Source organism: Anomaloglossus baeobatrachus, chromosome 3 (assembly GCF_048569485.1).
Source record: "Anomaloglossus baeobatrachus isolate aAnoBae1 chromosome 3, aAnoBae1.hap1, whole genome shotgun sequence".
In the NCBI taxonomy this organism is placed as follows: Eukaryota; Metazoa; Chordata; class Amphibia; order Anura; family Aromobatidae; genus Anomaloglossus; species Anomaloglossus baeobatrachus.
This window is the reverse complement of record NC_134355.1, coordinates 509,283,674-509,297,198: the sequence shown is the minus strand read 5'-3', so window position 1 is coordinate 509,297,198 and position 13,525 is coordinate 509,283,674. Positions and strand designations below refer to the sequence as shown.

Sequence of the window (13,525 nt, the reverse complement as noted above, 5' to 3'; positions counted from 1 at the left end):
AACACACTTAGAAATCTAACAATTTCTTTCCTCCTTACAGATATATTTATATGCTATATATGCAGTATATGGCTGTTGCTTCTGAGCAGATCGAGATACATTGCAGTTTAAAGGGTCTGTGTTGTCTGCCAAGTATCAGTGATATACTGCTCGGAGCCATTGTTTTTCATAAATTATTGCCGATATGTGAAGGCTGTATAGTGTTAGTCATAGAGACCATATATCCTAAGACGTATTGTGAAGTCAAGAAGGAATTTGGGTGGAAAATGAATTAAGTCACTGGTGTTCTTCAGTGGGAAATTCATAAAAAAGCCATTGTTCTTAAACACAAATGAGCATTACATTCACATCACTCACGTGCCTTAGAATACACACAAAATACCTTTAAAAAATAATGAAAAAATTAAAAAAACCCTCTCCTGATATGATAAGGAACACGTGCAAATATTCAGATAATGAAATTCTTATTCAAGAGGCTTTTTCTCATAAGAAAGATTATAGACAAATGATTACAGTGTGGAAAGCTTAAATGAGATGATGGCCTTTCTTTACATGAAAGCATCTGCTGAAAAGATATTATTTGAAAGTCATCTGTTTTTCAGTACATTGTGCAAGCAGATCAGTCATTCAATAGCTTTCCTGAAAACGTGCAGCACAATGCCTGTCATGTCTAGTATCGTCAGAATGGCCCCATGTAAGGGCAGACTGGTCCACGATAGGGACAGTGCCTGTCTGGGCGCTGACATGAAATAATGCTCCCATTTCAGAGTCTGTAATCACCACACCATACTAATGGTGGATTCTGCTGAAATACACACATTATTAAATTTGACTTCTTGCAAACCCATGTTTTGTAGCTCACTGAGCTCTGCTTTATTGCACCAATATTGCAACATTTTCTGCCTGTGAGATGGAGGCTGAAGCTGAGAGGAACCTGCAGATGTGTCAGTTATAATTACACAGAGCTCTGCAGTGAGATCAGAGAGCGGCCATCATACATCACACTGGTAACGCCCTTTTTATTTAAAAAAAGCTTTGGAGACAGTGTCATATTCCAGACAGCACCCGGCCCATAGCCAGGAAGAGTTCATTTATATAAAGTGATTAAAGATGATTTATCCACAACAAGGCATCTGATATGATTGATATGAGACATACAGCCATGACGTTTTCAGCATGCTATGACCTGTATTCCCATATTAATATTTTACCCTAGATAGGTCGCATATGGTGACATATTCACTTTAAAGTGAATCTGTCACCCTTTTGAGTTGTTTTAGTTATTAATATGGCCATACAGGTGGCATAAAGGTGAAATTATCCATACCTGTATGCTTCCTGGATGAGGGGTCGTTTTGCAAAAATCTTCTTTTATATCTTCAATCTTCTGGGCTATGGGGTGTGCACTGCCCGAAAGATAAACCTGCCTCCAGTCTTCATTATACAGGATTCCTCCTCCCCTTCTCTTCAGAGTCCCTGTGATGTCAGGTGCGCATCCGTAAATCTTGCCCTTCTGTGGGCACAGGGTTCAACTATGCTATGCGCAGGCACTGGAAGTCACTGCTACCGTGTTTTTCCAAAAATAAGACATTGTCTTATATTTTTTTTGCCCCCCAAAAAAGCACTAGGGCTTATTTTTGGAAGAGGTTTTAGGGCCGCTTTACATGCTGCGACATCGCTAGCAATTGCTAGCGATGTCGAGCTCGATAGCACCCGCCCCCGTCGTACGGCCGATATGTGGTGATCGCTGCCGTAGCGAACATTTTCGCTACGGCAGCGTCACACGCACATACCTGTTCAGTGACATAGCTATGACTGCTGTAGAATCCCTCCCTCAAGGGGGAGGTCCGTTCGGCGTCGCCACGACGTCACTAAGCCGGCCGGCCAGCCAATAGAAGTGGAGGGGCGGAGATTAGTGGGACATAACATCCCGCCCACCTCCTTCCTTCCTCATTGCCGGCGGCTGCAGGTAAGTTGAGGTTCCTCGTTCCTGCGGTGTCACACATAGCGATGTGTGCTACTGCAGGAACGACGAACAACATTGTACCTGCAGCTGCAACGATAATTGGGAATGGACCCCGATGTCACCGATTAGTGAATTTGAACATTTTTGCAACAATTCAAAATCGCTCATAGGTGTCACACGCAACGACATTGCTAACGCGGCCGGATGTGCGTCACAAATTCCGTGACCCACACGACATCGCTTTAGCGATGTCGTAGCGTGTAAAGCGGCCCTTATTCTTGGAGAAATACCATTGGGGGGGTTAAGTTTACCCCCCAAAAAATCAGACCCCCCACTTCCCAGAAGACTCATACTTACCAGACCCGGACATCTGCATGGCTCCCAGGTACTCCTGTGGGTGCTGCACGCCGTCATCCCCTGCTTTTGGCTGACACACTCACATACAGCAGATCGCAGATCTCACACACACACACACACACACACACACTCATCAAATCTAGCGTTAAAGAATGCTTCCGGACACAGGGAATGATGGGAGGAAGTCACGTGTATCCTCAGGTCCTGTAAACAAGCATTTCGGCAGGTCCTTGGTCTCTACTGCCTCTCAGAATTATGCAGTTGAGAAGAAATTGGTGTCGCTGGATGTGTGCGATCCGATGTATGTGTGATTCGAGGTTTGTGTGTGCGATCTGATTGTGTGTGCGATCCGATATTTGTGTGTGAGATCGGATTGTGAGTGAAATCTGATGTGTGCGGTGGTGCGATCGCTACAGGTCCTGCTGCTCAGCGTCTGGTCAGTGTGATTGCGGGGTGCCCACTGTCTATAATGAAGTGTCCTGCAGTATATGTAACTTTTTTAGCTGCACAGACACTTCATTATTGAACCGCGACTAGGGCTTATTTTCAGAGAAAGCTTATATTTACGCCTTGCTCCGAAAATGCTAAAAATCCCTGCTGGGGCTTATTTTTGGGGGAGGTCTTATGTTTGGAAAAACACGGTACTTCACAGTGCAGGGGAGAGATGGCAGGCAGAATATGCATGCGTGGGATTTTCAGCCAGGCATCTGACGTCACAGGGACTCTGAAGAGAAGGGGAGGAGGAATCCTGTATAATGAAGACCAGAGGCAGGCTTATCCTCCGGTCAGTGCACGCCCCATAGCCTGGAAGATAGAAGATAGGATTTTTGTAAAATGACCCCTCATCCAGGAGGCATACAGGTATAACTAATTTCACCTCTATGCCACCTGTATGCCCATATTAATAACTAAAAAAAACCCTCAAAGGTTTACAGATTCCCTTTATTCACTCCCTTGTATTTGCAAGATAGGTAAGTACGTGTGACGGGAGTTAATCGTTTGTGCGGCACATTCAACAAATTGAACGTGCCGCACATACGATGGGGGCAGTTACGATCGCATACGATATCGTATGCAAAATCGTAACATGTAAAGCAGGCTTAATAGGTGCAAGTGGATCAGAGATCCACCCACACCTGGTAACCCTTTAGATCGCGCTCTCAAATACTGAAAGTGCAATTTCAATGGCTGCTCCCTGCCACCATCAGCGACCTTGTGACGCGACACGTGTCGCCAATGGGTTGCCATGGTACCACAAGGTCAGCTGATGACCCCTGACACTGCCATGACAGAGTGCTGGCACTCACAGGAGATGAGAATTTCTGCTGATCAGAGCGATGCTTTGGCGATTGGACTGTGCATTGATAACGTCCCCTAGGAGGACTGGTAAAATAAATAAAAAATAAGATAAATAAAACAATATCTATAAAAAGTTTTAAATATGAAAAAATAAAAAAATAAAATAAAAAAATAAGTGCAAATCACCCCTCTTTTGCATCATCGAAAATAAAACAGTTTAAAAAAATATGCACATATTTGGTATCGTCACTTTCAGAAACGCCCAATATATCAAAATATAAAATCAGTTCATCTGATCGGTACACGGCGTGGCAAGAAAAAAAAATTACGAATGTCAAAATTATTTTTTTGGTCACCGCAACTTTTATATTCAATTGAATATATTCAATTTTTTTAAAATGCAATAACGAGTGATCAATACATAGCATCTGCACAATAAAATGGTATAATTAACAATGTCAGCTCAAGACGCAAAAAAATAAGCCGTCACTGAGCCCCAGATCATGAAAAATGAGAACACTACAGGACTCAGAAAATGGCGATAAAAGCGGTATTTTTTTTGGACAAACTTCTGAATTTTTGTCACCCCTTAGATAAAAGTAAAAATATACATGTTTGATGTCTACGAACTCGTACCAACGTGAGGCATCACACCAACACATCAGTTTTACCATATAGTGAACGTGGTAAATGAAATATCCCAAAAACAATCGTGCAATTGCACTTTTTTTTGTAATTTCACCGCACTAGTTTGTTTTTCCCCTGTTTTCTAGCACATTGTATGGTAACACTAAGGCCATGTGCGCACTTTGCGTTGAGTTTGTTGTAGTTCTAAACGCATCCTCTGGCAGAAATTGGTTTTGTCAAATTTGTCAAGAACGCTAAAAATACTCTTGCATTTTTATTGCGTTTTGATTGCGTTTTACATGCTTTTTCATTGCTTAAAGTCAGATGTGTTTTGAATACAAATATCCTGCTAAATAAAGTTTAAACATACAAACACTATGAAAAAAAGGAAAAAAAATGATAACAAATATCATGATTACAATCATACACAAAATAGCCAATTTTATTAAAATTATAACTATGTTCTAATATTTATGTATAAAATAACGTTAAATTATGGATTTTCATTAAATTAATTGTCGGTCTATGTGTGTGTGTAATGGGACATATCATGCCCTTAATATAAAGTAAAAAACGCATGTATTTATTTTGTCAAAAAAAGCATGTTTTCTGCATCCTGTAAAAAAGCATTTAAAACGCTATTATTTTGATTTAGGATGCATTGTGAAAGTTCTCATTGACTCTAATGTTAGCAAAATGCTGCCAAAATGGCAAAAACAATTGACATGTTGCAGAGATTTTGACACATTGTCTGCAAAACGCTGCGTTTTTAACAGCATTGTGCGCACAAGAAAGCCTCATTTCCCATAGCCTTTGCTTGAAAATCAAAACGCATGCATATTGGCATTAAAACGCTGCAGAAACGCATGAAAAAAAAGCAAAGTGCGCACACAGCCTAATGGTTTCATTCAAAACTACAAGTTGTCCTGCAAAAGCCCTCATATGGCAATACTGACAGAGAAAAATAAAAAAAAGTTATGGCTCTCGGAAGAAGGGGAGGAGAAAATGAAAAACAGAAACAAAAAATCGCTCGGGGGTAAAGCGGTTAATCCTTAACAAAAAAGGCCTTAATAAGTGCCATAGGTGAGTTAGAAAAGGATCACATTCCCTACTTTGTGCCCCAAAGCACTCTGTTGCAGGGAGAAGACATTTCACAGCTAAACATCATGGTATAAACAAGTGCCATCCTGAAATGTCTTTTTATACAAGTATAATACAGAGCTGATTGAAACAAATCATGAAGTCACTTTTACATGTGACAATATTGGCACAACTCCTGTTTTTCTCATAATTAGTGCCCATCATGTGCCAGGCACGTTGCTTGGGTAAACAAAGGCAAACAAGCAAGTAGCCTGATGGCAGTAAGCAAACAGAATGCTCAACTAAACTATGGATTACTGTGAATATAATCACTAGACAGAATCTAAAGGGTACTTTACACGCTGCGACATCGCTAACGATTTATCGTCGGGGTCACGGTGTTTGTTACGCACATCCGGCGTCGTTAGCAACATCGCAGCGTGTGACACGTATGAGCTACCTTCAAGGATCGCAAAAGTGGTAAAAATCGTTGGTTTTGGAGAGGTCGTTCAAACACCAAATATCGTTGTGTGTGCAGTAACGAGGTTGTTCCTCATTCCTGCGGCAGCACACATCGCTACGTAATGAGGAACGAGGAACATACCTTACGTTCCGCTCATCTCCGCCCCTCCGCATCTATTGGGCGGCCGCTTAGTGACGTCGCTATGACGCCGAACGAACCGCCCCCTTAGAAAGGAGGCGGTTCACCGGTCACAGCGACGTCGCTTGGCAGGTAAGTATGTGTGACCGTTCCTAGCGATGTTGTGCGCCTTGGCAGCGATGTGCCCGTGACTCACAACCGACGGGGGCGGGTACGCTTGATAGCGATCAAAGTAGATGTGATAAAAAAGTGGTGTGTGTATAAAGCCCCCGTCACATTTAACGACTTACCAGCGATCCCGAAAACTATGTGACCTGATAAGGATCGCTGGTAAGTCGCTGGGAGGTCACTGGTGAGATGTCACACAGTCAGATCTTACCAACGACGCAGTAATGATCAGCGACCTGTATACCGATCTCGGCGGGCGTTGGGACTGTTTTAGGAGGTCGTTGGTAGGCGTCAAACACAGTGATGCGTCCTGCCCAGCAGGACATCGCCTTTGAAGAAAATGGTCCCAACCATTCAGCAACGACTAGTGATCTAACAGCAGGGGCCTGATCGCTGGTAGGGGTCACACATAACGAAAACGATGACGCAGCAATGATCTCGTTAGCGATCTCGTTAGCGATCTCGTTTTGTGTGACGGGGCCTTTAGACCCCTTTCACACATCTATTTTTTGCCATCAGTCACAATCCGTCGAAATGTGAAAAAAACAGATCCAGCACTGTATCCATTTTTTTCTCATTGACTTGTATTCGTGACGAATTGCGACGGATGGCCTCATCTTTCATTTGTTGTACGACGGATCCGTCAACAACTGTGATGAAGACAACGTCCATAGGAACGTTTTTTGTGTGCGTCGAAAAAAACGGACAGCGACGGATCCGTCGCTAGTTGTAATGGAAGCCTAAGGGCGCGGGATCCGTCATCATCCATCAAATGACGGATCTGTCGACCGGTTCCGTTTTTTATATCTGAGCATGCCCAGAAATGTTGTAAATTCACTATATGTCTCTGACTGACTGTCTCTCTCTCTCTCTCTCTCTCTCTCGTCCTGAATAGGTCATATGGGTTTTTTTTCAATAGAAAATAACATTTCCCATCAAAGAATAATGGCACGACGTTTTTGATCTCACTGAAAACAATCAATCAAAAAATGTTTACAGGATCCGTTGCATCAGTCACAAAACGGATTGTGACTAATCCAAAAAAACGTTGTGTGAAAGAAGCCTAAGGGCGGCGTTACACGGTATGATATATCGTGCGATATGTTGTCGGGGTCACGGAATTTGTGACGCACATCCGGCATCGTTAGAGATGTCGTACCGTGTGATACCTCCGAACGACTGTTAACGAGCAAAAATACTCACCTTATCGTTGTTCGTTGACACGTTGTTCATTTCCGTAATATTGTTCCTCCTTCTGCGTGTGACACCATGGGAACGACGAACAACAACTTACCTGCATCCCGCCGGCAATGAGGAAGGAAGGAGGTCCTCCGCCCCTCCGCTTCTATTGGGCGGCCGCTGTGTGACGTCGCTGTGATGCCGAACGTCCCTCCCCCTACAGGAAGAGGATGTTCGCCGCCCACAGCGACGTCGTTAGGGAGGTAAGTACGTGTGACGGGGGTTTAACGACTTTGTGCGACACGGGCAATGAATTGCCCGTGATGCACAAATGACTGGGCGGGTGCGATCGCTCATGCGATCGCACGATAAATCGTTGCGTGTAACGCTGCCCTAAGGCTATGTGCGCACTTGGCGTTTTTTTCACGCTGCGTTTTTTGTGCTTCTTTGTTCGCAAAAACACAAAAAAAATGCACCCGCGTTAAAAACGCAATGCGTTTTACCGCGTTTTTGGCTGCATTTTTGTGCACTGCATTTTTTTTTAATTTAATGAGTGAAAAACGCAGAAATAATTGACATGCTGCGTTTTTGTGGTCACCACAAAAACGCAGCTACAAAAAAACGCTGTGTTCGGACAGCACTTCTGAAAACCCACAGACATTGCTGGGGAAGCAATGTCACAGCGTATTCAGCACAAAAACGCTGCAAAAAAATGCAGCAAAAACGTCTAGTGCGCACAGGGCCTTAGTGTGGGCACAAAGATGAAGACTTGGTCTATTGTGTAAACAAAACATTCGGTGAAAATAACAGATTCCGGCCAGGACATCATCTTCATTAATCATTCTTCTGCCTGCCGTATGGCGCTGAGGGATAGAGCGAGGCTGCACATTGTTCCAGGGGATATCAGGCTCTCCTCTTGACATGCCAGGCAGAATATGTTGGCTCCTGACAGGTGCCGCGTACGTTGGCGTAAACTCTTGGCCGGCGCTATTAACACACCCTGCCTACTGTTCAGACATCAGAGCAAACAGTCAGTTTTTGTTCTTTTTTTTCTTGAAGTAAAAGCAGTTTGTAATCTGATTGTGTAATTAGAGAATACAACCCATTAATTATAACGGTTTTCTTTTCTACAGATTTACAACAACAGTTGGAAACAGTAAGAATGGATTTCCATAATGTAACTAAAGAGATGCAACAGCACAAGGATATTTCCATGTAAGCAGCTTTGCTTTCTATTCCTAAACAAACACATCAAATGACAATTTAGCACAACAGCTTCCCTCTAGTTGTGACAAGAGCGGGACGACCCCCTTAATAACATGTTGCAGCTGACTCAGATATTCGTTGCTTATGAAAGGAATAGCAGATGACATTGACAAAGGTCTGCAACGGTTACTTAGGGAATGTTTCAGATACACTGTCACTTAACCCTTTTTACACAGTAAAGCCCACTTATAGCCTGCTCCTACAGGATGGTATAATTCTAACTTATCAATCAGATGTCTAAAAAGGCTCTAACCCTAGAAATTAGAAAGCTTACTTCTAAAAGAGCTGCGAATACCTTTCATAAATCAGTATGTAAATGTTCCCGGAAGTTGTCAGAAGTGATGATGTCAAAGTGTTGATAGCAAAGCATATTTTCCATTTCTAATGCCTTAAGGCCCCGTCACACACAGAGAGAAATCTTTGGCAGATCTGTGGTTGCAGTGAAATCATGGACACAGGGGCGTAACTAGAGTTTGATGGGCCCCGGTGCAAAGTTCAGACCTGGGCCCCCCCTCCACGTACATCGACATTTAGGGTACAGGATAATGACACTGGCACTCGGGGTACAGGATAATGATGCTGACACTTGGCTCTTACCCACAGCACCCAGATTTCCCATGATCTGAAATCCCTCTATCAGCACCCAGCTTTCCTATTTTCTGATATCCATCTTGTCCTCGGCACACTGCTTCCCCATGCTCTGCTATACATCTTTCCCTCAGCACCCAGCTTTCCCATATCAGAGCATGGGAAAGCTGGGTGCTGAGACATGATGTATAGCAGAGCATGGGAAAGCTGGGTGCTGAGAGAAGATGTATAGCAGAGCATGGGAAAGCTGGGTGCTGAGGGAAAGAGCCTTTTTCCTCAGCACAAAACGTTCCCATCCCCTGCTTGTATCTTTGTCCCCCCTTGTATATAGTTCTCCAAATACAATAATGGCACCTACATAGCCTTCCAAATAGTATAAAGGGTCCCACATAATCCTTCATATATTAGAATACACTTCCATAGTCCTCCATGTATTATAATGCATTTCCCATAGTTCTCCATGCATTATAATTCACCCCATAGTACTCAATATATAATACTGCACCACATAGTCCTCCATATATTATAATGCACCCCCACAATCCTCCATGTATAAAGTAGCCCTTCAATTATTATCTTGAATTTCTCATAGTTCTCTATGTATTATATTTCACCCCATAGTTCTCCATGTATTATACTGCACCACATAGGCCTCCATATATTATAATGCAGCCCTATAGTCCTCCTTGTATAAAGTAGCCCTCCAATTATTATAATGAATTTCTCATAGTTCTCCATATATTATAATTCACCCCATAGTTCTCCATATATTACACTGCACCACATAGTCCCCAATGGTTTATAATGCACCCCCATAGTCCATGTATAAGGTAGCCTCCATAGTCCTTCATATATTATAATGTAGGCCCCATAGTCCTATATGTATTATAACGCAACCCCATAAAACTTGATATTGCATTATGCAGCCCCATACTCCTCCATGCATAAGGCACCCCTATATTCCATGTATAAGGTGTCCTTCATTTTGTATTATGCAGCCCTCCCAGACCTCTATATATAATAATGCAGCCAGCCTCTCCAGGCCTCCATGTATAATAATGCAGCCAGCCTCCTCAGGCCTCCATGTATAATGTAGCAGCCAGCTTCTCCAGGCCTCCATGTATAACAATGCACCCAGCCTCCTCAGGCCTCCATGTATAATATAGCAGCCAGCCTCTCCAGGCCTCCATGTATAACAATGCACCCAGCCTCCTCAGGCCTCCATGTATAATGCAGTATCTCCGGGCCTCCATGTATAATGCAGTATCTCCAGGCCTCCATGTATAATAATTCAGCCACCCCAGACCTCCATATATATATATAATGCAGCTTCCCCAGACCTCCATGTATAAAGCAGCCTCTACAGGCCTCAATGTATAAAGCAGCCTCTCCAGGCCTCCATATATAATGCAGCCTCCTCAGACCTCCATGTATAAAGCAGCCTCCCCAGGCCTCCATATATAATGCAGCCTCCTCAGACCTCCATCTATAAAGCAGCCTCTCCAGGCCTCCATGTATAATAATGCAGCTACCCCAGACCTCCACATATAATGCAGCCTCCTCAGACCTCCATTTATAAAGCAGCCTCTCCAGGCTTCCATGTACAATAATGCAGCTTCCCCAGAACTGCCTTCCCAAGCCTCTGGCCACCGTTTACTCACTTATATTAAAAAAAAAACCAAGTACTCACCTTCTCTCTTCCTTCCACCGCTGCTATCCTCCCCGCTGCTTGTTCTCCCGGTGCTGCGGTCGGCGTCCTCCTGTCCTGCACTCTGCACTCAGCACAGCAGTCGCTCGGGAGTGACGTCATCGCACAGTGGGAGAATGGTGATGCATAGCGCGGCGCCGGCCGTGCTATGCTTCATCATTACTGTGCGCGGTGACGGGGGAGACGCCGCAGCCGCTGACACCAGGTAGGGGGCCCCGGTGCCGCCGCTGACATCAGGCAGGGGGGCCCGGTGTCGGCGGCGGCATTGGGTCAAATAGCGGCCGCGAGGTCTGTGACAGATCAACGCAGCTCCTCTCACACTGACAGGAGCTGGCTGCTGATCTGCCTGCCGGCCGCCGGGCCCCTAACCTCCTGGGCCCGGTTGCGATCGCGACCTCTGCGACCGCGGTAGTTACGCCACTGCATGGACATATTGTTCCATTTGTACACAGCCACAAACCTGGCACTGATTGTCCACAATTTCACTGCAACTACAGATCTGCCACAGATCTGCCACAGATCTGCCACAGATCTGCCACAGATTTGCCACAGATTTGCCACAGATTTATCTCTGTATGTGACAGGGCCTTTAGGCTATGTTCACACAGTGCATATTTTCTAACCACAAAGATGCAACGTTTTTAGCACAAAAAAAGCATGCGTTTTTGACGCGTTTGTGATGCATTTTTACTGCATTTTTTAATTCAAATCTATTAACTGGAAGGGCTCAAAAACACAGGAAAAAAACGGAAAAAGTATTGACATGCTGTATCTTCAAAAACGCAGTCAAGATGCAGACAGAAAAGATGCACTGTGTAGACAGCAACATAGAAATCACATACACTTTGCTGATTGAAGGAAGTGCATGCATTTTGATGCATCTTTGTGATCTCAAAAACACACCAAAAAAACCCCAATAAGGGCATGTGCGCACATTGCGTTCTGTACCTTGCAGAAATAAACGCATCCTCTGGCAGATTTTGACAATGTCAAATTTGGTTTTGACCACAAAAATGCTTGAAAAACGCATGCGTTTTGAGTTAGTTTTCATTGCGTTTTAGGTGCGTTTTGATTGCTTTTCACATGCGTTTTTCTTGCTTTTTGGTAGCTGCGTTTTCAATACATTGTCATCATAGAATAAAGCTTCCAGAAATGAATAAAAAATAAAAAATTTAAAAATAAAAAAAATGACATCTACTGATGTCATTTCATGCTACCAAACATTCATTACATTCTGTTGAATAGGTAGAATCTCTTAGAAAATGTCTTTGCAATATGGAACTCTATGTTAGTTGAGGATGTGATGTAATCGGGGAAGCCCTTGAGCTCACTACCAGCCAAAAACGGATGCGTTTTTGTTGACAAATATACATGCAGATCGCATGAAAAATGCAAGTAAAACGCAATGATTTGAGTTTAGGATGTGTTTTGATAATTCTCATTGACTTCAATGTTAGCAAAACGCTGCCAAAACACTGAAAAGAATTGACATGTTGCTTGTTCAAACGCAGAGATTTTGACAATTTTGTCACAAAAAAACGCAGCTTTTTTGAACGCATAGTGCACACACAATATGCCTATTTCCCATAGACTTTGCTTGGAAAACAAAACGCATGCATTTTGGCATTAAATCGCTGCAGTTCAAAACGCTGCGGAAACGCATGAAATAACGCAACGTGCGCACACAACCTAAAAGATGCACTGTGTGAACATAGCCTAAGAAGACCACAGTCAGTTTCTATTTACCCTGAAATGACTGCTCACAATGAATAATATAATGTATTAAATGGGTATTCCCATCTCAGCAGCTGATATTGAATATGCCATAACTTGAAGCTGGTACCGTATTTTTCGGACTATAAGATGCACCGGACCATAAGACGCACCCAAGTTTTAGAAGTGTAAAATAGGAAAAATAATTTTGACGCAAAAAGCAGACCCCCCCTTCCCAGGATCGTCATACTTACCAGGAGCGGGCGTCTGTTTGGCTCCCAGATCACCCTGTGATCTCTGGCGTGCGCTCCATCGAGATGTGCTGCATGCCATCCTCCCCTGCGTCTGGCCAACACATACACATCAGAACACACATTCACACATCAGATAGTCATATACATATACACACACTCAGACACACAAACACAATCAGATTTCACATCATTTCTCCCTGTGATCTTTGTGCTGCACGCCGTCCTCCCCTGTGTCTGGCCGACACTCACACATCAGAACACACATAACACATCCAATTGCATACACTCACACTAGTGTGATGACTATTTTAAAAATTTTGCAAAACGAAAATGAAACCCCTTACATTCGAGGAACAATTGCATTCAAATGACATTAGTATCATCAAATTTGTAAAATATTCAAAAAAGTTCCCCCTCTTTTTCATTTCAAAATTTTCAAAAAAACGATTTTTTTGAATCCAAGTATTCCATATGTTGAAAAGCTCTCCAATCTCATGCGGATGCCAACGAACTGCCAAATTCTTGGAAACTTCAGTTTTCTGTTCAACGGCGAGAAATGGCGACTGGATCGAATAAAAAATATGATAATGGATATAGAATTGCTCTGGAGGGAAACTCTAGACTTCCCACTTTTATCCAGTGCACTCATCAGAAAGAAACTCAATCGTCTGATTGATCTAAATGACAAAAAAAAAAGAAACCTTCTGATAAATTCACTG

At 43.3% G+C, this 13,525-nt stretch overlaps 1 protein-coding gene and 1 long non-coding RNA gene across 5 annotated transcripts in view; one reads left to right on the top strand and one right to left on the bottom strand.

Annotated features, from left to right (window-relative positions):
* LOC142296742 (uncharacterized) overlaps positions 1–13,525 on the bottom strand; it is a 247,892-nt gene that overhangs the window by 104,993 nt on the left and 129,374 nt on the right. The window lies entirely within an intron of this gene.
* LEKR1 (leucine, glutamate and lysine rich 1) overlaps positions 1–13,525 on the top strand; it is a 310,847-nt gene that overhangs the window by 181,534 nt on the left and 115,788 nt on the right. For all 4 annotated transcript variants that reach the window (XM_075340705.1, XM_075340706.1, XM_075340704.1 and 1 more), the window contains one exon: positions 8,411–8,492. In XM_075340705.1, the coding sequence (XP_075196820.1) occupies positions 8,411–8,492 (82 nt within the window). The remainder of the gene's footprint in view (positions 1–8,410; positions 8,493–13,525) is intronic.